This window comes from Megascapheus bottae, chromosome 25, assembly GCF_031878675.1.
Source record: "Megascapheus bottae isolate mThoBot1 chromosome 25, mThoBot2.hap1, whole genome shotgun sequence".
In the NCBI taxonomy this organism is placed as follows: Eukaryota; Metazoa; Chordata; class Mammalia; order Rodentia; family Geomyidae; genus Megascapheus; species Megascapheus bottae.
Window position 1 is genome coordinate 10,588,943 of NC_143533.1, and position 23,959 is coordinate 10,612,901.

Consider the following 23,959-nt stretch of genomic DNA (forward strand, 5'->3'; position numbering starts at 1 on the left):
CTGTAGTGACACAACTTAAACACATGGGACAGCATACCTTGTTCCATTCTTACCTTGCAGCTGCAGCCAGTAGATTTTTGGCATTGGGAGCTCCAGGATCTACGGAGAGAGACTTGGCTGCTAACAGCAGCTTGCTGGATGCCATCGAGATATTCTTGAGGTTTCCTATCACTTGGATCTGATCTTCTTTGGTCTGGGAGGTCAAAAGGAGTTGGTCATTAGGACATTTTCATGGCTCCCAGGAAGCATTCTGAGAGCTAAGGAGCAGCATCCAAAAGAGAAGGGAAGTTACCGGAATAGACACCTAATTCATTGAGACACTAACTGGTTTCTACCTCTCCCCAAACAGCTGCTCAGAACAAGACTGCATGTGGCAGGGAAAGAAACGTATGCCCAAGTGGTTAAGCCAAGAGCTCTGTTTTGTTCTAAGTGGAAGCTCTACAGGAAGGGGAGGAGGAAAAGCAGAGAGCAACAATTCCAGTATCTCTTGCTCAACAATGCTGGAGTTGTCGTCTCTTGTACATCTCAGCCTGGCACAAACGACCAGCATTGTTTCAATATTCAGAGCTGACAGTATCTCAGAAGGTTCAGATTAGGGGAAGGATACATTTCTTACCTGGTTTGCCATCTGAGGTGGTAACAAAGTGAGAAATATCCTGGTGTATCTTTTTAGGGAGTTTACAGTAGTTTAGGAACAAACAGCCCTGCAAGCTGACACCAGACCAGTCATGCCCCCTGTTCCAAACAAGAGGCTTATCTGTTCATCTGGATGTAGTAATAGTAGTGTGTGTGTGTGTGCTGCGCGCCATCCTGCGGCTTGGGCACTGTCCCTGAGCCTTTCTTTCTTTCTTTCTTTCTTTCTTTCTTTCTTTCTTTCTTTCTTTCTTTCTTTCTTTCTTTCTCTTTCTTTCTCTTTCATTCTTTCTTTCTTCTTACTTTTTGCTTAAAGCTACCACTTTACCACTTGAGCCATAGCTCCATTTCTAGCTTTTTGGTGGTGAATAGGAGATCAGAGTCTCACCGACTTCTCTGCCTGATCTGGCTTTGAACTGCAATCCTCAGATCTCATTCGTCTGAGTAGGTAGGATTTTAGGCATGAGCCACTGGCACTTGGTTTGAACATGGTACCTTTTAATCCTTTCATAGCCAGTTTTAGGCATAAGACCATGAAGATGAGTTTAATACATTTTAAAACCATATATTTTTACTCTCTTATTCCACACTACTAAACATTCTTCCTCCTCCTCTTCCTCCTCTGTTCTCATCAGAAGCATATGTAAAAGATGGATTCTGCTAAGGATCGTGGGAAAAGTTATTCCTTGTTCCCTGGAAGACTTCACATGCAGCTGATAGCATCTTTGGGTATGCCATTCCTTTCCTATGAGGTCATGAGTGTACCAGGGCCTCCAAGTTAGTCAGACAATCAGCTCCAGAGGATCACCTCCACACTCACCTGTGCCTGACCAGCCATCTCAATGCCAGCATCTAGGAACTCGTCAAAATCATCACTGAACTTTCCAGAGGCCGCAGCCAGCTCTCCACTCTGGCCCCGGGTGGCGTGGACCACTTCGCCAGCAGACTGGTTTAGATCTGCAGCAGCCTGATTCAGTTCACTCTGGGCTTCCTGGAAAGGCTTTGTGCTCGGAGGTAGCTATGGGGACAGAAGGCACACCCCATGGGAAGTCTTGCTTTGATGACAGGGATAAAGTAAGGCATTGTAGAGAGAAGATAGGCTGCCAGGGATAGATTTCTGAGTCATCAAGATGCAAGCGTTGTGTGTGAGCTAAGCCCATGGTTAAGTTTGACTCCCTTCTTTCCTTCCTTCCTTCCGTCTCTCCTATTTAGGGAATACCAACCTAGTAAAAGTATCATGGATTTCAAATGATAAGAGCAACTGTTCTCAGATGTTCACCCTTACCTGTGTGGCTCAGGTAGGATCCACCACACCCAGGTAGCCTGACTCCAGGAACCAGATTCTCTGGTCACTGCCCTACTGTCTCTCTTTTAGGATGGAACCTCTCGCACTTTTAGTATTTTACTAAAAGGTGACGTTATCTAACTTCACTTCATATTCTACCAAATGAATAGCTACCAATCTTGTGTCATCGGTAGCCTTTGTTAATAGACTCTCCACCAGAGGACTCCTAAAGCAGAAACAGAACAACTCAAGTGTAGGCCTCAAGCTACTTGCTCCCCTTCATCACACATGTCCCTCCATTATAAGACCTGTCTCTATTGGACCTGAATTGATAAGATGCCAGATAATCAGGTACCCCTTTCCTGGCTTACTGGGGATAACCCAAGAGCAAATAACAACACAGGCTCTCAGAGAAAGCAAGCTTCAAAAGCTCTGTCTCAGAAATGTCATTGGGCAAGAAGCAAAACAAGGGAAAGACAAATTGGCAGAAAAAAAAAATCAGATTCCAATGGAAGCTTCTGAGAGATCCCATGGAGGAAAGACCACTCCCAAGTGTCTGGGGCCAGCCAAGAACTCACCGAATCGACTAGCAGCTTCTTGCTGGACTCCCCGATGCTCTTCAAGGCCACATCCACATCCTTCTGCCCAGGGAGGCAATTTACGCAGTTATTCAAGGAGTGAGATACGGCTTTGGCCACCTGCATTCAGGGAGGGTGGGAAGGATACACCACAAGAAAGCAGCTTTAGTATAAACATATTTATGCACATTTGTTGGGAATGAGCATGGAAAATAGGTTGAATTGGCATGGATAGTAAGTGGGCACCCAAGACTGGTTATTATATCACCTTGCTCAAGGTATTTGCTCAAGAGCAGAATTTCACCTTGGCACTGGGGTCAGCATTCCTTAAGTCAGGCTGAGTCACAGCTCAGCTTCAAGCATAGAACTCTTGGATAAGAGATCAGGTTCTATGTTCCTGTGAGCTCTGCTAAGGTTTCCAAGGTAGAAGTGGGCCTGCAATTCTTTGGATCATTGTTACTAACTAGGTCTGTGACTGATTTCTGCTCCATGGCCCTATAATGCTACCAGCTGAAACCTCACTCTTCCCACAGGCAAGAAGCGCCAACACATCCAGGGCCACTTAAGAGCTGCCAACAGCACTGCCTTTTCAAGAATATCGGAGCAGCTCCTTATTGGCAATCTTTGGTATCTCATTTGAAAGGGAAAATTGCCAGGAGCCAGTGGCTCATGCCTATAATCCTAGCTACTCAGGAGGCTTATGTCTGAAAATGGTGGTTTGAAACCAGACTGGGCAGGAAAGTCTGTGAAACTCTTATATCTAAGTTATAATTAAAATAATCAGAAGTAGAGGGGCCAGGAGTTTGGCCTAGTGGTAGATTGCTTACATAGCATGCATGATGACCTGGGTTTGATTCCTCGGTGCCGCATACATAGAAAAGCTGGAAGTGGTGCTATGGCTCAAGTGGTAGAGCACTAGCCTTGATAAATGCCCAAGGACAGTGGTTAGGCCCTGAGTTCAGTCCCTAGGACCAACAACAACAAAAAAAGACAGAAGTGGAGCTGTGGCTCAAGTAGTAGAGTACTAGCCTTGAGCAAAACAGCACAGGTACAACACTCAGGCCAGAAGTTCAAGCCCCAGGATGGGCACAAAATAAATAACAAAATAACAAAATAAATAAAATAACAAGAAAATAGGGAAATTAGGGTCTTCAGAAGTGGGCTGTATTACTCCCTTGAATCCACAATACTAGGTAAGACTCAACAAAGGTGAGTGTCATAGGTGACTAGCCTCATTAGGACATTTTGTAAGCTAAAACACCTATGGCATCATAAAGCATTCATACCAGAAGAATGTGCCCAGGAGACTGCCCACCAACACAGGCAGGTCAGTGGCGGCGGTACCCTCTTTCTTAGACTCACCTGGGCTAGTCTCTGTTGACTCTCTGCATCCCCAGGTGCGATCAGGGCTTGCTTAGCTTCCTGGATGAGCATGGCCGAACCCTCCATCACATCTTGAGCAGAATCTAACATGGCATGGGCAGCTGCAGGGTCACTTGTAGATGCAGCCACTCCACGGGCAGCCTGGGCCAGGGTTTTCAGAGCCTGTGCTGTTTCTCTAGCAGCTACTCCTGGGGTATAGAAGCCAATGACACTCTTTTACATTTTATGGAGGAGGCACACTTTTCCTTGGGAATGAGCCTGTGGATTCGAGCCTGACTTATCGGGAAGGGGTAAGAATTTACTTATTTTTTGCATGCTTGTGTGCTAGTCCTAGGGCTTGAACTTAGGGGCAGGGACACTGTCCCTAAGCTTTTGTGCTTAAGGCTAGTTCTTTACCTCTTGAGCTGGAGCTCCACTTCTGGCATTTTGGTCATTAATTGGAGATAAGAGTTTCACAGACTTTCCTGCTCTGATGGCTTCAGATCTTAGCCTCCTGAGCAGCTGTTGTTTTTTTATTTTATTTTTTAAGTTTGAACTATTGGCCTCAACCAACTGGAGAGAAGTGTTATAAAGCACACAATGCTAAGCGCTATCTCCCACTGATGTCTCATACTGATTGGCTGCCATGTCTATATACCTAAAGGCACAGATGGACATAGCTACCTGTGTTGGTGCAGAGCATTGTAGGAGAGTGTTTTAAGTTATTCTATACCCACAAAATATAACAGGCAAATCTGATTGGCTGAGCAGTTCAGTGATTTTTGTCCACCTGCCATTGTTATGCCCTTCCCCAAAAGGATCCCTCATGCCAGAAACAGATCACTATTCTAACACCTGTTACTTGAGACTACACTTAAACTTGACTTTTTCTTAAACTTCATATGAAACAGAACCACCTCATATGCCTCTTGTATGTTTTCTTTTTATCATGCTGTAAAATTGACCCATGTTGTCATGTGTAGCACTGCATTCTTTGGATTATACCAGCATTTGCCTGCTTGTTTTGCTGATGGGTATTTGGGGACCATTATGAATAATACTCCTAAGACAGCTCCCCCCTACCACCCCGCTCCCAGGTCCTAGGGCTTCAATTCTGGGTCTGAGCTCTGTCTCTGAGCTTCTTTTGCTCAAGGCTAGAACTCTATCACTTGAGCCACAGTGCCACTTCTGGCATTTTCTGAGTGGTTTATTGGAGATAAATCTCACAGAATTCCTGCCTAGGCTGGCTGTGAAATGTAATCTCAGATCTTAGCCTCCTCCTGAGTAGTTAGGATTATAGGCATGAGCCACCGACATTCAGCTATTATTTGACTTAGAAAATATTAGCCCCTTTGTACATCATCTTTATAATAAAACAAAAACAAAAGTCTTGAATGGCTATTTGGATTTGGGTATCCCTGTTGGGAAGCATGTATTTATCTGTAAATCTTCTTCTAGATAGATGATGGAATTGTTATTTAGAGACAGAGTCTCATGGACTTATCTGTTCTGGCTTGCTTCAAATTGAAGTCCTCTTGAGTAGCTAGGATTACAGGTGGGAACCATTGGTGCCTAGCTCAAACCAGCTCTCCGAAAGTACAACTATGACCTCATGCAGAAAAAACATGGTCTAGCTATATGGCATGGCATGAAGAAAGAGGCCATACACACTAGAAACACAGCAACTTGAGAAGTGTGAAGTTGGTACTGGAGCTCATCTCAAGAATTAGTTCCACATGAGGTCCAGCCCTGGCACAGTGTCTGGTTCACAGCACAAATTTGGGATGCCAAGGGAGGTACATGGCTCTAAGGCTTAAAGGATACACGCCTCTTTCTCAATCTGTTCCTTTGGGACAGTGAACTGTGAGTTTCTAATTAGAGCACACTGTGTGCATGGAAACTACACACACATCCACCTCGCCTCTCTCAGCTTTAAAGTAAGCATCCAAGGCAGGTCGGAATGGTCTGCAAGCACTGCTTCAACTGTGCGGCACAGACGCAGTGGGTGGTCTTGGCAGTAACTGAGGACAATGAGCATCTGTAATGGGAAAGGACTCAAAGCCATAAAGCTAGACATCTTTGCAGCCATGGACTCCCAAATCTGTAAACAGATTCCGCTCTGTGCATCCCACAGCTGGGGTAGAGGTCTACAACCTGATTACAAATCTGCCAACCTACCATTTATCACTCAGCCTGGGGAATGAAAGACTTTTAGATCCAGTGTTCTTTTTTTTTTTTTATGGCTGAAGAGAAGCCCAGAGAGAAAACATAAAGGAAATTAAAGCTAAAGTAAAGGAAATAAATGAAGTAGAGCAATCACTCCATTTCATGTTTAAGCTTTGGCTTGGGGTGGAGGGATGCTGTCATTCAGGAGAGTGATAGATGTGTTTAAATCCTGACTCTCTCTGCCTCTATTGCTGTTGAGGAAGGAAGAAGCTGCCTTCCTTCATGCATTTTAGGAGATGCTGTGAGCCTAGTTCAAACCATTGAAGATACTGCACTGTCATTACTAGACCCCTCTCCAGATCTTCCCATTTATTATTTGGACCCGTTAGTTTACTTTTATTTGAGATCTATAGAAATTTGGAAGAAGGAAGTATTTGTGATATTCAATCAGAAAGAGGCAAAAACCAAAAGGTTTTAGATTTGTATTGAAAGCCTACTATGGTAACATTTCCTTTTTCCGTAATGTTTCCAGAGTTTAGCCCTAGAAACCTATAATTGCTTATATGTTTGTAGTCCAGCAGAGGGACGCACAGAATAGTTGGGGAATCATTTTATTACTCATTGTATGCTTAGTAACAAGCTCACGGAAAGTGCTTGCAAAATATATGATAAACTGCTGAAAGTCAAGTTTACGGCTAAATCAATGAACATCCTTTCCAGACACCCCTCTCCCCACCAGTGCTTTGCACCTGCTTCCACAGCATCACCAGACGTAAGACTGTCTCACCTGTATAGTGCTCATTGCCTTGAGCAGCACAGGTGAGGAGCTGAGCCATGGAGGAGCCCACTGCTTTGGAGGTGCTTCCTAGGTCCTGGGCACATTTTTCCAGCTGTCAGAATATCCAAGGAAGAGAGAACTTAAAGGAGAAGATCATCGGCCCATGGTCAGAACAACAATGCAGACCTTGAGCTCAGTTCTTCCATGTCTCACATACCCATGATCCTAAGTAGCAAGAGGGCCATACAGGAAAATGAACTTGGCTTTATAATAAAAATCAGTCTGCCCTTTACACCAGCTGTGTGAGGCTGGGTACATTTCTCCATGCCTCGGTTTCCTTACATTGTAATACCTAGCTGTGAAGATTTCTAGGGAAGGAATGTAGGCTTTTTCCAACAAATGGTAGCTATTAGCATTATATCTTTAGAAACTAATTTAGAGAGTCTGCAAGAAATCCTTAGCGTCCATTAATTATGTCTTTGCAGGAAGTGGGCAGATATCCAGCTACACCACCATCCTGGCATATGGGACCATTAATAGTGTTCAAACAATCATTAGAGTTTTAGAAGCTCTAACAAGAAGGAAATACATGAGAAATGGGGATTGGAGTGGTGAGACTGAATATGGCCTCCCCACGAATAGCATGTTAACCTGCTTTATAGACTGAATGCTTAAAAAAATGCACAGAATAAGACTGGTAAAATTTCAGGTGAGGTATGGATATTTATTTAATTAGGGGATGAGGACAACATTCTGGAAGAGAATTCTGGAACTCACTTCAGGAGGGACAAAAGGCATAAGAATCCATACCCAGTTTTAACCTGTCTATATCTTTTAGAAGAAAATAAAGCCTCAACCACTTAGCCTTGAAAATAGCCTTGACTACAATACTATTGCATGACATAGACATTTAATTTCTATATTTTTTGAACAATGCTTTTTTTTTTTTTTTGGTCATGAGGCTTGAACTCTGCTTGAGCACTATCCCTGAGCTCTTCAGCTCAAGGTTACAGTCCTACCCTTGAGCCAAGACCCACTTCCTGTCTTCTAGAGGTTAATTGGAGATAAGAGTCTCAGGTCCTTTTGTGCCCAGGCTGGCCTTGATCCTCAGATCTCAGCCTCAGCTGGGATAATCCTCAGCTAGGATTATAGGCTTGAGCTACCTTGCCCAGCAACAATGCTTTCTTTAAAAATTAAAAGGTAGGTGGTTTTTTTTTTCATCCTCTCTAACCAGTTTGTTTACATAAAGATAGAATTCATATCATACCAGTTTGCTATGGGCACCCGAGTATAGAGTTTGCAAAGAGACACTTGAATCACTTTACAAATCTGACCTGAGACAAACCCACACCTCAGTCATTATCTGAGTGACTTTAATTAAGTTAACCTTTCTCTGTTTTTATTTATCTACCATTAGTGGAAAGGATTTAACAACTATTTTCCAAGTGTTCTCTACATGCCAGGCATGTTCGATGGCTTCCTTAGACTGTTCCTTTACATTTTCAATGTCTTTAGTTCAAAGAATATGAGGAAGCTGGGAGTGGTGGCTCATGCCTGTAATCCTAGCTACTCAGGAGGATCACAGTTCAGAGTTATCCCAGGCACTAAAGTCTGTGAGACTCCTATTTCCAAGTAACTACTAGTGGCACTGAGGCTCAAGGGGTAGGGCAGTAGCCTTGAGCTGAAGAGCTCAGGGACAGCACCCAGGTCCAGAGTTCAAGCCCCACGACCATTCCAAAAAAAAAAAAAAAAAAGATTTCAGAAGTTCTGAGCACCAGCTCTTTGAGCCAGGGATGTGCTTATCTAGCAGGTCTCTGGGCTCCATCCTCCGCACTACAGGTGGGGCAAAGGGAATGGAAAATTCTCAGAACAGGTTTTAGAGTCCTGCAGATCTGGACTGAAACTTCAGTTCTGCCTCAGATAATCTTGGACAAAACTAGAGACAACTTCTAAGCTTTTATATTCTCAGTTAGAAATAGATTTAACAACATGTGGTTGTTGGTTAGGTTTTCATTAGAACAAGCTAGACTGAGTATATGTAGGGTGCTTAACAGGAACATAATAAATGGTGGTATTTTACTGGTAACATTCAGAAAGAAAAAAAGTTCATACAGATGATGATTGGTATTTTTTTCCGCCAAGAAAACTCTGATGTATTCATTAGGAGGTGCGAATCTGATCTGACTCCACCATTCCACTTGAAACAGTAGGAGCACATTAAAGTGATTTGCTGGTTTCCATTCCAGGGCTAGCCATTAATTTTTTTTCCCATAAAAACATGATTATTGAACATGTTTTCTGTGCTTATCACTGGACCCTCCTTGCCACTCATCTCATGGATAAAATATCTGAGACACACAGAAGATACTGTCCACAGCTAGTGTTTTCTAGAAGCTAGCATTATCAACTTGAGGCCTAGTATTATTAGCAGCAGGAGTGGTCCTTCCAGAAAAAGCCAGAACACTGATCTGCATATTAGCAAGACAAATAAATGGTAAAGGATACTTCTACATCCTTAGCCAAATCCCAGGTAAATACCCAAACCTGCCCTACAGGCCCCTTAGAGAAATCTCTACCCAGATGCAGTTCTAAAGCAATGAGGGTTAATCTACCAAATTGCTCTCAAAATTCATAAAATGCAGTAACTGAATTTCTTCAAACAGCTCGTTGTGAGGGTAGCAAGAGGAAAAGCTGACTTGACTGGCTGCTGAACCTGGGTGACTTACTGTTTCCCCCGGAAGTGGTTTCAGCTGACTCTCCACAGCCGCCATCTTGGCATCCTGCAGCTCGTTCTTAAGCGTCTGCACTGTGTTCAGGGCTGAGTCAATCTCCATAGGGCCACAGGCTTCATGGGCCTATTGAAAGAGTTGTGCTGACTTCTTAGAAACTATGAGCCCAAAGTAAACATTCTTTCCTTCTAAACTGATTCTCAAGTAGGGTATTTGTTACAACAATAGAAAGATGGCATTAAGACATCATCTATCCCTCCCCACACCTGAGACTAAACCATAGACTACTGCCTATCCCAGAATACAGAAGGACGAGGAAGAGGAGGAAGTGTGTAACTTACAAATAATTTTGTCAAGCCATTGTAACTAGAAGAGGATAACTGAAGGAGACAGTATTAAAGGCTGTCAAAGGCAACCCACAAGATTATCTTTTGTGGTCATGCAAATGGAATGGGCAACTCTGCCACGTTCAGGCCAAGGCAGCACTCATACCACAGCAGCAGTGAGGAGGGGAAGCTCCATTCCCTTATGCATGAACTGCCTGGACCAAGCCCCACTTGCCTTCTGAGAGGCGGTGCGTAGCTCAGCCAAGCTGGTTGCCAGGTTTTTGGCACACTGGCTCAGCTGCATGGCTGCGGCTTGGTCACTCACAGTGGGCACTGCAGCCTTGGCGGAGGATACCATCTTGCTTCCAGGCTGTGAAAAGATGAGCAGAAAGACAATGTCCTGTGCTGCCAAGGGGCAGAGAGAGCCAAGAGCAAGCTCTCCTCAGTGGTCAGGAGTTATTCTGCTATAAAAAAAGAAACATTAGACACCAACTAGTTTCCAATCCTGATCCCCTAAGCATCATCTCAGATCAGCTATCACAGATACCACATTCTAGAATTTTTTTTTTAAAGGTATATGATAAGGTGGGAGCAGCAGGAGAGGCAAAGTTAGGATACAGTGGCCTAGAATTCTCACAACATTTCAAAGACAGCCTTGTTTTAAATGGATTCTTTGCTAGCAAAAGGCTAGCAAAAGGCTGGGATGGAGTTATGTCTCAAGTGACAATATGTCAGGCAGGCAAGCAAGCAGAGTGAACTCAAGGCTTAAGTTCAAATCCCGCTACAAAAAAAAAAAGGAAACTAATTTCACATTTCAGAAACTGGAATAATGTGTGAACATCTGTGCATGAAAAATAAGAGCATACTATTTGTTTTGTTTCACATATTGTTTTGATCAGCCACATGGCATCTGATTACATGCACCTGTTGACATTGCTCAACTCCCCACTTCCACTTCATTGTTGGGTACACTTCCATTTTTCTCATTATGATGATTTCCTTTGTGTACTTATTAGTGTGTGTGTGTGTATATGTGTGCGTATGTGTGTGTGTGTGTGAGTGAGCTGGTTTTGGGATATCAGGGTGAAGGCCTGGACTCCTGGACTCTTTTGCTTGAGCTACAGCTCCACTGCTGGCATTTTGGTGATTAATGGAAGACAAGAGTTTCACAGATTTTCCTGATAGGGTTGTTTTTGAATCATGATCCTCAGCTCTCAGTCTCCTGAGTGGTTAGGATTACAGCTTCATTTCACCTTGCAACTTAGGATGTCCTTTCTCTATTTAGGAAGTCAGGAGATACTTCTGAGAAAGAAAAATGGAAGGGCAAGTCATCTCCCAAAGGCAATTTGCATGCAAGAGCATTTTGTATAGCCCAACCAAACTTCATTCTCCTCGACTGGACGTACAATCAGGCCCTGCCAGGCAGGGGCTCTGAACACACAGTGGTGCCCATGTGTATTACCTGGAGGAAGTTCTGGCTGGAGATGATGAGAGCCAGCTGGGCACTGAGGTCTTCTGCTTGAGCCTGACTCCCTCTCACCCCCTGTACCAGCTGGGGGATGTGATCGGCTACTGCCTATGGGAAGCAAGGAGACAGGAACTGAGCACAGACAATGCATTTGTAGCAGGTTTTAGGTTCTAGTATCTCTGCTGTCACTGCTGATAAAGGTGCCCAGTGCATGATGGACAGTACAATTGTAATCCCAGCAATAGGGAGGGTAGGGAGTGGGGCAAAAGAAGGAGAATTGCAGACTGAAGTTGACTCCAGCAAAAGTGGGAGATGCTGTATGAAAAAAAGACTAAAACAAAGAAAAATAAAGAAAAAAAAAAGGAAAAAAAAAAGATAAAGGTGCTTACTTAGTACATCCCAGCCTGCTGGTACATATTCCCTTTCCCATAAAGTCACTCTAATAAATATTTCCAGGAAAATGACCCCCAACCCTTTCCTGGACCACTGCTTGCGGTAATTTGCTCCGCTTAGCCCTCTTCACCGGAACCTGAATAACAGCACATCTCTCAGTTTCTGGCAGAGACACTCAGACCCCCAGCACTTTCAGTACCTTTCCAGAAGATGAAAAGGCTCACTGTGTCCCTGGATACAAGCAGCATGTTCTCTTGGAGAAGGGGAAAGACCAATTCCCCTCTCCTTGCCAGTAGCTGAATCAAGGCCCAAACAGGAAAGAACATCCTAAAGGCAAGGGTTCTTACTCTCAGTAAGACCTTTTCCTTCCAAAAGGTGCCAAGCACTAGAGGCCCAGGAACTTTTCAGGTCCAGAACAAGAAAGGAACAGTGGGGATGGGGTGGGGAGAGAGGCCACAGGGGAATGTCTTCCCAAAAGATGAATCTTTTTTTCCAGAAAACATCTAGGCCTCTATATGGAACCAGGAAGAAAAGAGTTCTAAGTGAGCCCTTTCCCCAAAGCAGTAGGGTGACACCCTTGGTGTGGGTCATTATAAGACATTTGAATGAGAGGTAGTAACTAGCTCTCTGTACCCAGACACAATCACATGCCTTTCATAGACAGAGTTGCTTTATCTATACTTTCAGGAGTGTCCATCCAGATGCCCTGCCATGGGGGACAAGGGCTCTGAAGGTAAAGTTTGTGTCTGGCACCACAAAGTGGTATCTTGGAAGAGTCAACAACCTGGGCTCAAAGAGAAGGCAACACAGGTGATTGTGGGAAGCTGCTTCGATGAAGGATGTATATCTGAGTCTCAAGATATGGATGAATGGACAATAACAACAAATCCCAAAGCACAAGGTCACAGGAGGCAATATGAAATAAAATTCTCAAGATAGGATTAGCAAAAAGCAGGAAAGCAACCTGCTAGAACCAATCTTTCCAAAAGAGAGAGGCACACTGGAAAGTAAATGCTTCATTACTATTTCAGGTCTTCAAGGACTCCTCATTGGTTCTCTTTGATTAAATCTCTTGGTGAGATGAGGACAAAGGAAAGATAATGAAGGTAGGCTACTGAATAGACAAAACCCAGACCTAGAATTGGAGCTGGAAGAAACTGGATTAGAGGCCTCTAAGACCTGTCTTAACTTAGTTACAAACATGTGGCCTGCTAATGCTATCAGCCATCTACAGGTGCCCAAGCCCAATGTGTGTGGCGACCTCCTCACCTTGCAGCTCTGGACTAGCTGTTGCTGGGCTGCAGGGTTCTTATTGGAAATAGCAGCATTCTGGGAGGCAGCGATGGTCTGGGTAGCCGCGGCTGCAGCCTGCTTAGCAGCAACCTAGAGAAGAGAGGAGACAGGTAAGTCCAACACTACACAGACAAGTACACATACATGCATGTAAGCTACAGGGCTAGGAGCTTGGATGTTCACTGAACAGATTCCACCTCCCCCCCTCTTTTTTTTTTCTTCAGTTGATTAGGGGGCTTGAAACTTAGGGTTTGTACTCTGTTCCTGAGCTTTTTTGCTCAAGGCTAGCACTCCACCACTTTGAGCCACAGTTCCACTTCCAGCTTTCTGGTTGTTAATTGGAGGTAAGACTCTCATTGACTTTCCTACCCTGGCTGGCTTTGAATCATGATCCTCAGCTCTCAGTCTTCTCAATAGCTAGGATTACAGGCATAAGCCACTGGCACCTGGCTACATTTCAACCTCTTCCAAAAAATGTGTGTGTGTGTGTGTGTGTACTAGTACTGGCGCTTAAACAGTACTTGGGTACTGTTCCTCAGCTTTCCCACTCAAAACTGGCTCTTTATCACATGAGCCACAGCTCTAATTGTGGTTTTTTTTGCTCATTAATTGGAGATGATAGTCTCATGGGCTTTCCTGCCCCAGGCTGGCTTCAAATTGTGCTCCTCACATCCCAGCCTTCTGAGTGGTTAGGATTATAAGCGTGAGCTACCAGTATCCACCTTTTACCTTCTAAAGACAGCAATAGTTTGGTGTGGCCTAGACCTAGCTGCCTTGCTTGGACTTATTTTACAATGCTTGCCCTAGAGGCCTTGGTTCAGACCCGGTGAAACTGTCCCCTTGGGATACATAATTGGGTTCATTCTCTCTTCTCTTTCAAAGAGCATCAAGGTCAATTTTCGTCTAGGACATAGCAGACTGCACAAGGAAGAATTCCTTGCAGATAGGCAGTTAATCCAGCCTCCAGTCCCTCACATTTTAGAGTAAAGCATCCTCTTTGAATGTTTTCAAAAAGCAAATATTTTTACACAGTGTGTGCCTATTACTAGCTTCAAACCTTTGGTCAGATTAAATATTCTGAAAATAACAAAAGTAGGTCACCTCACTCCCTTCCACACTCCTCTACTCAATCATATTCCATCTTTCAAAGACTGTATTTTCTATAGGAGGCCTAGGGAAAAAAAGGGGCTGCTGACAAAATAGAAATTGTTTCAGCAATTGTAGTTTCTGAATGCATGCATCCTAAAATGCAAAAGAATAAAAAGGAAAATAAAGAAGTCACAGTTTCTCTTAAAACACAACAAAAATAACAAACTTTGTGCTCAATTTAGAAAGACTTCACTTTTGTTTGAATGTTTTTGAGCTATCCCAGGGCTTGAACTCAGGGCCTGGGCACTTTACGTGCAAAAGGCCACTGCTCTACCACTTGAGCCAATTTCACTTCACTCCTTCTAGTAGCTTATTAGAGATAAGCACACAGACTTTTCTGCCTGAGCTGGTTTTGAACTGAGATTCTCAGATCTCAGCCTCCTAAGGAGCTAGGATTAGACATGAGCAATGGGTGTTCAATAATATTTTGACTTTTGGAGATCACAAACTAAAGCAATAAGTATTTATCTTTCTTTATATGGGCATCATTTTGGTTGATTCAATTACTTTTTTGTCAGTTGTGGGACTTGAACTCTGGGCCTGGGCATTGTTCCTGAGCTCTTCAGCTCAAGGCTACCACCCTACCCCTCGAGCCACGGCACCGCTTCCACTTTTCTTGTGGTTAACTGGAGATAAGAGTCTCATGGACTTTAGTGCCTGGGCTGGCTTTGAATCATGATCCTTGGATCTCAGCCTCCTGAGTGGCCAGGATTACAGGTGTGAGCTACTGTGCCCAGCTTCAACTAGTTGTTTTTTTTTTTTTTAATTCAAATAACTTTACAATCTAAAATGGGAATCTGAGAAGTCAGTTTTTTTCCAGACCTCCAGCCGGTTGACAATTTTTTTCTTAATAGCATTCTGGGCGGCAGCATTTGTTGCTACTCGGAGACCTTCTGCAGCCTCTCTCAGCCTCTGCTGCTGGTCTTCATTCTCTGGGTTAGCTGCAGCCCCCTGCAAAGGTAAAAATGAAGATTTCAAATGGTCCAGAGGCAGAATGTCCCACTCACTGGATGCATGACTTTAATATTACTTTTTCCTAGTAATGCCAAGGAACTTGGATGGGAAAGCAATACTGAAAACAATATCTTCATGGCAAAGATGGTCCCCTTAAAACAAAAATACCCATCAGAGGCTGCTTCAGTCATACACAGCTAAATGTAAATGTGGAAATCATTAACTACTACAGCCTCAGTCATCAGCACAAATCAACCCAAGGCCTGATACCCAGGTCTTAAAAGACATGAAGATATCACATATCATCCCATTAATATATACAGGTTTTATGTTTCTATGTGTCAGCTCAAAAGAAATTTAATGCCAATAAAAAGAAATCTATTTTATTCTTGGCAAATGAGTATTTATTTTTACTTTATTCTATTTCTCTGTGTGGGTGAATGGTGTGTGTGTGTGTGTGTAGTGTGTGTGTGTGTGTGTATGCATGCCATTCTTAGAGCTTGGACTCCAGGTTTTGTATTTTCACTTATCTTTTCTTACTCAGGGGTGATGACCTACCCCTTTGAGACACACCTCCACTTCCCTGAGTTTATTTTTATTTATTTTTCTGTGGTAATCCTGGAGTTTGCATTCAAGGCCTAGGCACTGTCCTTGAGCTTCTTTGGCTCAAGTTGAGCATTCTACCACTTAAGCCACAGCTCCACTTCTGGCTTTTTCTTATTTTTTACATGATGTAAAAGGGCCTGGAATTTCTCCTATTAGTATGGACAGCCAGGCCAGCATCATTTAGTTTGTAAAGAAGGGTAAATATGCTGGCAACCACTTTCTATATTTTTAAAAATAACAAGTTGAAAAGTTTTTATAATGTTTCTAACACAAAGAAATGACAAATGGCTTGGGGAAGCAGTGTGTGACATCTTATTGCACATTATATATAGGCACTGAAATATCACACATGTATAAGTATATGCCAAATTAAAATATCTACATGTTGGCATCAGTGGCTCATGCCTGAAATTCTAGCTACTCAGGAGGCTGAGATCTGGGGGTCACAGTTCAAAGCCAGCCAGGCAGGAAAGTGAGATCTCACCTTCAATTAACCACCAAAAAGCTAGAAGTGGAGCTGTGGGTCAAGTGGTAGAGCACTAGCCTAGAGCAAAAAAAAAAAGCTCAGGGACAGCGCCTAGACCCTGCCTTCAAGCACTAAGACGGGTACTCACACAGATGAATTTCTCCTTTCCCAGTATCTGTCAGGGCAGTTATGATGCATACGTCTTCATGGCATTGTGGAAACATTTTGTTACACAGATACATGTGAAGAAGACTTCAGTGAAGGTACAAGGGCAAGGACAGAGGGAACCTTGGAGATAGGATGGGGAGAGGGGCCAATGTGTTCCAAAAAGATGATAAGAAATGCCTGATAAAGGCTACATGTTGAAATTCCTTTCCTGGAAATTCTGAGATGGAGGGTAGAACAGAGCAGAGATGGTACTTAACATCTCCGCATCTCTCATTCCCTACTTCCCATCGCCAAAGACTCTGCCCCTCATAAGGGTAAGAGAGGTTCAACATATGTCGCAATATACTTTAAATGAATTCACAACCTTAGTTGTGATAAATCCATCAGAGCCAGGGAGATAGGACAAAATATGGAGATGTGTCATGAAGTTTATATTCATAGAGATTCTTTAAAAATGTGATTGTAGGGACAAAAATTGGAAGGTAATGTTTACTTTCTTTTCAATTCTTATTGTATTTTCTATTAACTGCAGAAGGTATGTGTACAGAAAAGCACAGAGAAATGTAAATGATATATTCAAAAGAGTCCTCACTAGAGGTAGGTTAGCATATCTCTTGAAGATCATAGACTCTAAGCCTCAACAATGATTTGAAGCAAGATGTTCGAGGTAGAAATGAGCCAAGTGCATTTTTATACACTTCAGAGGGAGTCTGACAGAGACCCACAGTTAAGAATTATTGACTTAAAGCCAGGTATCCATGCTATGTCTGTACACCTTGTTCCTCAGGAGGTTGAGATCTGAATTCCAACTTAGCCCATTTACCTTAGATAAATTTCATTTACCTTAGGTAAAATGTTACCAAGCTGGAGCTGAGAGTGTGTCCTAGTAGTAGAGTGCTCGTCTAGCACGCACAAAGCCTTGGGTTTGATTCCTTAAGACCATATTCACAGAAAAAGCTGGAAGTGGCGCTGTGGCTCAAGCGGCAGAGCACTAGCCTTGAGCAAAAAGTGTTCAAGGACAGTACCCAGGCCCTGAATTCATTGGCAAAAAAAAAGTTGGCAAGACATACAAGTTCCAGCACCAAAAGATGCATACTCTTTCTGACCATCACTCTTGATGTGGCCTTCCAAATCCTCACACTTAAGTTGTGTTCACTGGAAAGCCCAGTGAAATACCTTTGCAGCTTCTACCATGCGAGCTGTGGAGTCAGCCAGGAGTTTCGCTGCTGCCAAAAGCTTCTTAGAATTCTCCATGTCGATTTCTGCTTCTGCATCTGACCGCATGGCATTGACAAGATCAGAAGTGGCCTGGGCCAGGACCCGGGCCTGGCGCACCATTTCACCTACAGGATGAGACAGAGGAAGTAGGCTGTTTGTCTGCCTTCCAGAGTGGACATGGTCTCACTAACAGGTAAGGTTGTCCCTTTAACTCTCTGGCAAGAAGGGCAGAAAGAAGAGAACCTTCAGGATCTACTTCTTAAAAATGTACTCTGTGTGTGTGTGTGTGTGTGTGTGTGTGTGTGCGTGTGTGTGTGTGTGTGTGTGTGTATTTGTGTTAACCTGTCCTGGGGATTGAACTCGGGGCCTGGGCACTCCCTCTGTGCTTCTTTTCCTCAAGGCTAGCATTTGAGCTGCAGCTCTACTTTTGGCTTTCTATAGTAATAATGGGAAATAAGAGTCTCACAGGCTCTTCTGCCCCAGCTGGCTTTGAACTGCGATCCTCAAATCTCAGCCTCCAGAGCAGACCAATATACTTCTAAGTGAATCATACTCAGAGCTGAAAATTCCCCGTGCAACTTCTGAAGTACATTTAAGGCCCACCTGTGTCTCTGAGGAACAGACATGATATAACTAGCCAGACAGAAGCATCTATAGAGAAGGCAAGAGGCAAATTACAGGGCTTTACTTTTAGTAACTACTGATTTACGAAATAGTTTATCTCCTTTTTTTTTTTTTTACACAAAAGCCTCTATAATAAACTCTTTGAGCGATGTGCATAGGGTAAATTTAGCTTTAAATTTGGGGATTTGCATGCTATCACCTAACAAATGAGTAATACCACACCATCCTCTCTGTGTCATGATCATTCCCTGAGAAGAATATGGACCCCAGGTTTGGGCTAAGATGCAAAAGATGTGCTTGGTTCATTCTTTCTCACAACATGTACCTGGCTCTCCTCCTTTTCTTTCTAGTAGTGGTTTGGACTTTTGCCTTATGTGCCCGTGGTTTTGTTTTTTACTAAAATCTAGTACAATATCCTTTAGGAAGTAGGAGAGGTATAATAGTCAACATTAAAAAAAAACCAACTGGGCTGGGAATGTGGCTTAGTGGTAGACTGCTTGCTTAGCATTCATGAAGCCCTGGGTTCGATTCCTTAGTAACACATAAACAGAAAAAGCAGGAAGTAGGGCTGTGGTTCAAGTGGTAGAGTGCTTGCCTTGAGCTGAAGAGCTCAGGGACAGTGCCCAGGCCCAGAGTTCAAGGCCCAGGACTGGCAAAAACAAACAACAAAACCGATAGCTCACACCTGTAATCCTAGCTACTCAGGAAGCTGAGATCTGAGGATCATGGTTCTAAGCCAGCCCAGGTAGGAAAGTCCATAAGATTCTTGTCCCCAATTAGCCACCAGAAAACCAGTCATAACCTTGATAGATCTTGAATTCTTTGCCTGGTTTGGCTTGGTACTATGTTCCTCCTACCTATATTGCCCAAGCACTTTTGATGATAGATGGGAGACATTGTGCCCTGTGGGAAAACGCTTTTATACACATACAAGTATGCTGAATTCAGTACAGGGTTTGAGTTGGATTCTAGGACAGCATAAACACAATAGTGGAAAAACTAGTGAAATGAAAATACTGTCTACAGTAAATAGCGACGTACCAATGCTTATATCCTATTTTTAACAAATGTTCTGTGATTGAGAGGAGCTGTTTGAAATAGGGAATATAAAAAGCTATAGGGGAACTCTGATACCACTATATTTTTTTTTTGTAAACCTGGAAGTATTAAAAAAGTAGAAGTAAACACAAAAATAGGACCTCCCCCAACAAATATCTAATTGTATAGGGATTCTTATTTTGTTAGATTGTTTAAAAAGCATGCAGAAGGACTTAAGATAATTGTCTTATCTTGTCAAAAATACTATTGTAGTATAATTTTTTGAATTAACCACCTAAAAGCCAGAAGTGGAGCTGTGGTTCAAGTAGTAGAGTGGTTCAAGTGATAGAATATCAGTTTTGAGAGAAAAAGCCAGGCCTTAACTTCAAGCCCTAGGACTGGCACGAATACACAAAACAGACCTGGCTAATGTTACTGTAATCCCTCTATACGTTACCCCGACAATATAAAAACAAATAAAAAAAGTAAAAAAAAACAAGTACACAAAACAAGATAATTGGGCCTTGGGAATAAATGCATTTGCCTATAACTCTAGCCAGCAGGGAAGAAAAGATCCAAAGAATCATATACTGAGCACAGCCTGGGAGAAATGTTAATGTAAAATAGTACTCCAGGCTCCTGTAAAATAGTATTTATAAAACAATTTTATTCAGATTAACAGTATAAGAACCTCACACACAACTGTGGGAAGGTCAGGATATTTTGGTAAATATATAGATCTGAACTTCCCTTGTGGCACTTAGGGAAATGGGTGACTATGAGCCATTTTCTAACATATGTACCTTATAACATGTTGCAAATCATAAATATATGAGATGAGTAAATGGGCTGGGTGCTGATGGCTCACACCTGTAATGCTAGCTACTCAGGAGGCTGAGATTGGAGGACTGACACCCAAAGGCAACCCAGGCAAGAATATGTGACACTTTCTATCTCCAACTAGCCAATAAAAAGCTAGAAGTCGTAAACTTCTGGTGTTTGAGTGATTAATTGGAGAAAAGAGTCTCACAGACTTTTTTTGCCTGAACTGACTTTGAACCGCAATCCTCAGATCTCAGCCTCCTGAGGAGCTAGGATTACAGGTGTGAGCTTCCAGTACTCAGCCAAGGAGAAGCTACTTTATTCCAAACATTGTTCCTGTTTCTTTTGGTCACTATTCCAGTTTTACAATACTGCATCCATTCCAATCGGCATGACTTGTAGAACCAAAGAGGTTTATTGTGATTGTCAGTGCCATTAAAAACCCAGTTTGCCTTGTTCAAGTCTCATGTAGCTATATACAGATGAGCAAGTAAGGATTCCCGTATCTTTATCTGACCCTCAATGGGAGACTTGGACCAAGGCTGATAAGAACTTGCCTGTATCAGCCACCCCAGCAATCTTTGCCTTTCCTCATTACCATGCAGGAAACCCCCAAACGCATTGCTCCCCACAGCCAGGTGCCTCACCTGCATCACCCATGGAGCTGAAGATGCTTTCAGTGACACACATGATGGTGTCAGTGGCCTGGTCGTAGCGGCCGATGGGCTCGCCTCGGCTGGCAAACTGGCGTACATGCTGTAGGAGATCGTGCAGGGCCTGGCTGACCACACTGGCAGCCGCGCTGACCTGCTTCAGGAGTTCACTGTCCCCAGTGGCTGCCTGGCAGGCGCGAACACAATTCTCCACTGACCGGTCCACTAGCTTCCCGGCCTCGATCAGCTGCTCCTGACACACAGGGGAGCTGATGGTCGGGCTTACGACCTGAGCAAGACAGAAACAAGACTTGGCTGCTGATAGTGATATCTAGTCCCCCGTTCCCTCATCCATCTCCCTTATGTTCCATCGTGTCCTGGGCCTTGGTGTCAAGAAATTCCACTAAACCACTCCTGTGGCTCTTCACACTGCACTGTTATCTTTATTTTTGTGAGCTTAGAGGTCCTGACCATTTATATCCTTGTTGATCAGGAAGGACTAGTCTACTGACTAGTTCTACAGAGAAATTTCTGAAACCCCCTTCCTCTTAGGATCCCTAAGAGGTGAGTCTTGTTGGCTAACTACTGAAAAGACTTGCATTTACTTTATCACCTGGCTCACTGCTATAATGTATTTAAAGGGCCAGGGGGATCCTGTGAATGATCTGAGGATCCCAGCAGGGTGGTCATGGGGGGGGGGGGCGGAAAGACCACTGAGGTCCCTTCCAATCAATCTTGTGTATCCTATCAAGAACAAGAAATGACAGGTTGGGCAGATCACAGGTCAGGTCAGCACAGCATGATACACCATCAAGCCCAGAAATGAAAACAATCCCATGTTTTGAGAAGACAGGAGTGGTGGAGTGGAAAGGAAGAGCACCTGGGGCCAGGCAGAGCAGAGCTATCACCCCGGTTCTGACACTTACGGCTTCTATGACTACCAGCTCCTTACTAACATCTGACAGTCTTAGGTTGCTTGTCAGTGAATGAGTGAAGGATGAAGGTACTCTTTCAGTGCTGCTGGAATTGCTGACAGGGTGATATATGACACAGAGTGGGCCTACCCTAGAATAATTCACACCCTTGCTTGGGTACTGCAGTGTGAGAAGTGCTCCCCAAGAAGCTGTGGATTATTTTTTGAGCCCATTTACAATGCTGTACCACACAATGCAAAGAAATATTCTAGGTATTGCAAATACAATGCATGGATATGTCCAGAGGGGTAAGAGTGATTTTTGTATAGAAATGAATAAGAGCTGGATGCTGGTAGCTCACATTTATATTCCTAACTACTCAGAAGGCTTAGATCTGAGGGTTGTGGTTCAAAGCTAGCCTGGGCAGAAAAGTCTGTGGGATTCTTATCTTCCAATTAACTCACAAAAAATGTTCTATTACAGGCCTGGCGCCAGTGGCGAAGTACAAAAATAGTGAGAGAAAAAGAGTATAAGCCCTGCTATCCGCACACGCGTGTGCGCGCACACACACACACACACATGCATGCACACACACACACACACACACACACACGATCTGAGAATAGAAACAACTTCCCAAGAACTTGGGCAAAAAGCAAATGATAAAATCAGAAACTTACGTCCAAACCTTATCATGTCACCTTAAAGAAGACACTCTAAAACTCTGAACAAATTCTGCCCCTGAAGGAAGGGTTGGGGATGGCAATTGGCTTACCTTGGCACATGCCACAAGCTGGGATGTGGAAAGGGCACACTGAGTGGCAGCTGCAATCACCCTGTTCTGTAGGACAGTGTCTTCGGCCACTTGGGCAACATTCTTTGCCTTTAACACCAACATGGCAGCAGCATTGGCAACAGCTTTGGCCAAACTCATTAAAACATCCTAAGAAAAAGGGGATCAAAGACCAATTAATTTTTCTAATCATATCTCATAGCCTAAAACTACTGTGTCTACCTAGACAGTTTATTAAAATTCGATTCCATCTTTTTCCTCAGTATGTTAGACTTTTTAAACTTATTTTTAACAAGTAATCTTTTCCTATCCTTAAAAACAAGAGGGGAGCTAGGAGCTGGTAACTCACACCTGTAATCCTAGCTACACAGGAGGCTGAGATCTGAGGACTGTGGGTTGAAGCTAGTGTGGGCAGGAAAGTCCGTGAGACTCTTATCTGCACTAAACTACTCATGAAAAAGCATGAAGTGGCACAGTGGCTCAAGTGGTAGAGCACTTTCCTTGAGCAAAAAGAAGCTCAGAGACAGCAACCAGGCCTGGAAGTGCAAAGCCCCAGAACTGGAAGGAAAAAAAAAAGTAATAGGGGAAAGAAGCTTGCATCCTAGTAACACAGTTTCTTCTACATACATGAAAATTCTTAGGTTTATATTTAACATAGATTCATGTGGGGAAAGGCTATTTATTTTAGCCATGGATGCATATTGATATCCTTAGCCTCACTAAATCTGGAGCACATCTCTCTAGGTGATTGATGCACTGAGTCAGGAGAGACAGAAAATATATTCAGATGCCACAATCACCATGTGCTAGAGGCAGCCTCCAAATCATCAAGCCATAGTGTAAGCTGAAGACTTATTTATCTTTTGGATTTCTAGTTTGCACAAGGAGCCAAGGTATCACCCAAAAGTCAATCACAACTCTGCCTCCAGGGGGCAGTGTTGGACATGCACAGAGAAAATAGCTGGCATCATATACTGAAGAGCCAAGAAATGCCCTGAGCATAAGTTATTTTCAGCATCAGTATCCTTCTGGATAGGGATTAAATTCTTATGGAAAGTGGAAAGAGAAGCCAACAAATAAAATCTAGTGGCAAATGCTCTGCAACTCAATAAATCTTATGCTCTCTATGGGACCTGAACCGTACCAGATTGTCACCCCCTGCTTGACCTTCTTTGCTTTTAATGCTGGAAGTCGTTTACTTGATTGAGAAATAACTTTCCAAACATATGAGCCGTTGTTATTTAGAGTAAACATGTCAAGGCTTCCCTCTTCTGCCTCCCCAAAGAAATACAGTCAGAAGTCTTTATTAATTCATCAGATGATATAAAGCGCTTTTGATTTGAAATGTAAAGGGCACCCACAGAGTCTTTACAATGAGATATTTGATGAGAAACTATATTGGGAAGCGGGATCAGGCTGGGTAATTTTACACAGAGTTAAGAGACTGTGTGAGGCAAGATACTCTGAAACTCATATGAATAGACCAACAAAGCTGGTTGTAAAATGGACACAAACCAGGTGGTCTTAAAGGAACATTTTCATC

General features: G+C 43.3%; 1 protein-coding gene across 1 annotated transcript in view; it reads right to left on the bottom strand.

The window, feature by feature from the left end:
• Tln2 (talin 2) overlaps nucleotides 1–23,959 on the bottom strand; it is a 256,404-nt gene that overhangs the window by 77,812 nt on the left and 154,633 nt on the right. Inside the window, exons 19-31 of the mRNA XM_090358263.1 lie at nucleotides 22,399–22,566; nucleotides 20,704–20,998; nucleotides 17,531–17,697; nucleotides 14,983–15,111; nucleotides 12,988–13,101; nucleotides 11,320–11,433; nucleotides 10,093–10,227; nucleotides 9,529–9,657; nucleotides 6,812–6,914; nucleotides 3,859–4,067; nucleotides 2,497–2,616; nucleotides 1,454–1,651; nucleotides 54–193 (exon numbers count right to left, since the gene is read on the bottom strand). Of these exons, the coding sequence (XP_090214389.1) occupies nucleotides 54–193; nucleotides 1,454–1,651; nucleotides 2,497–2,616; nucleotides 3,859–4,067; nucleotides 6,812–6,914; nucleotides 9,529–9,657; nucleotides 10,093–10,227; nucleotides 11,320–11,433; nucleotides 12,988–13,101; nucleotides 14,983–15,111; nucleotides 17,531–17,697; nucleotides 20,704–20,998; nucleotides 22,399–22,566 (2,021 nt within the window). The remainder of the gene's footprint in view (nucleotides 1–53; nucleotides 194–1,453; nucleotides 1,652–2,496; nucleotides 2,617–3,858; nucleotides 4,068–6,811; nucleotides 6,915–9,528; nucleotides 9,658–10,092; nucleotides 10,228–11,319; nucleotides 11,434–12,987; nucleotides 13,102–14,982; nucleotides 15,112–17,530; nucleotides 17,698–20,703; nucleotides 20,999–22,398; nucleotides 22,567–23,959) is intronic.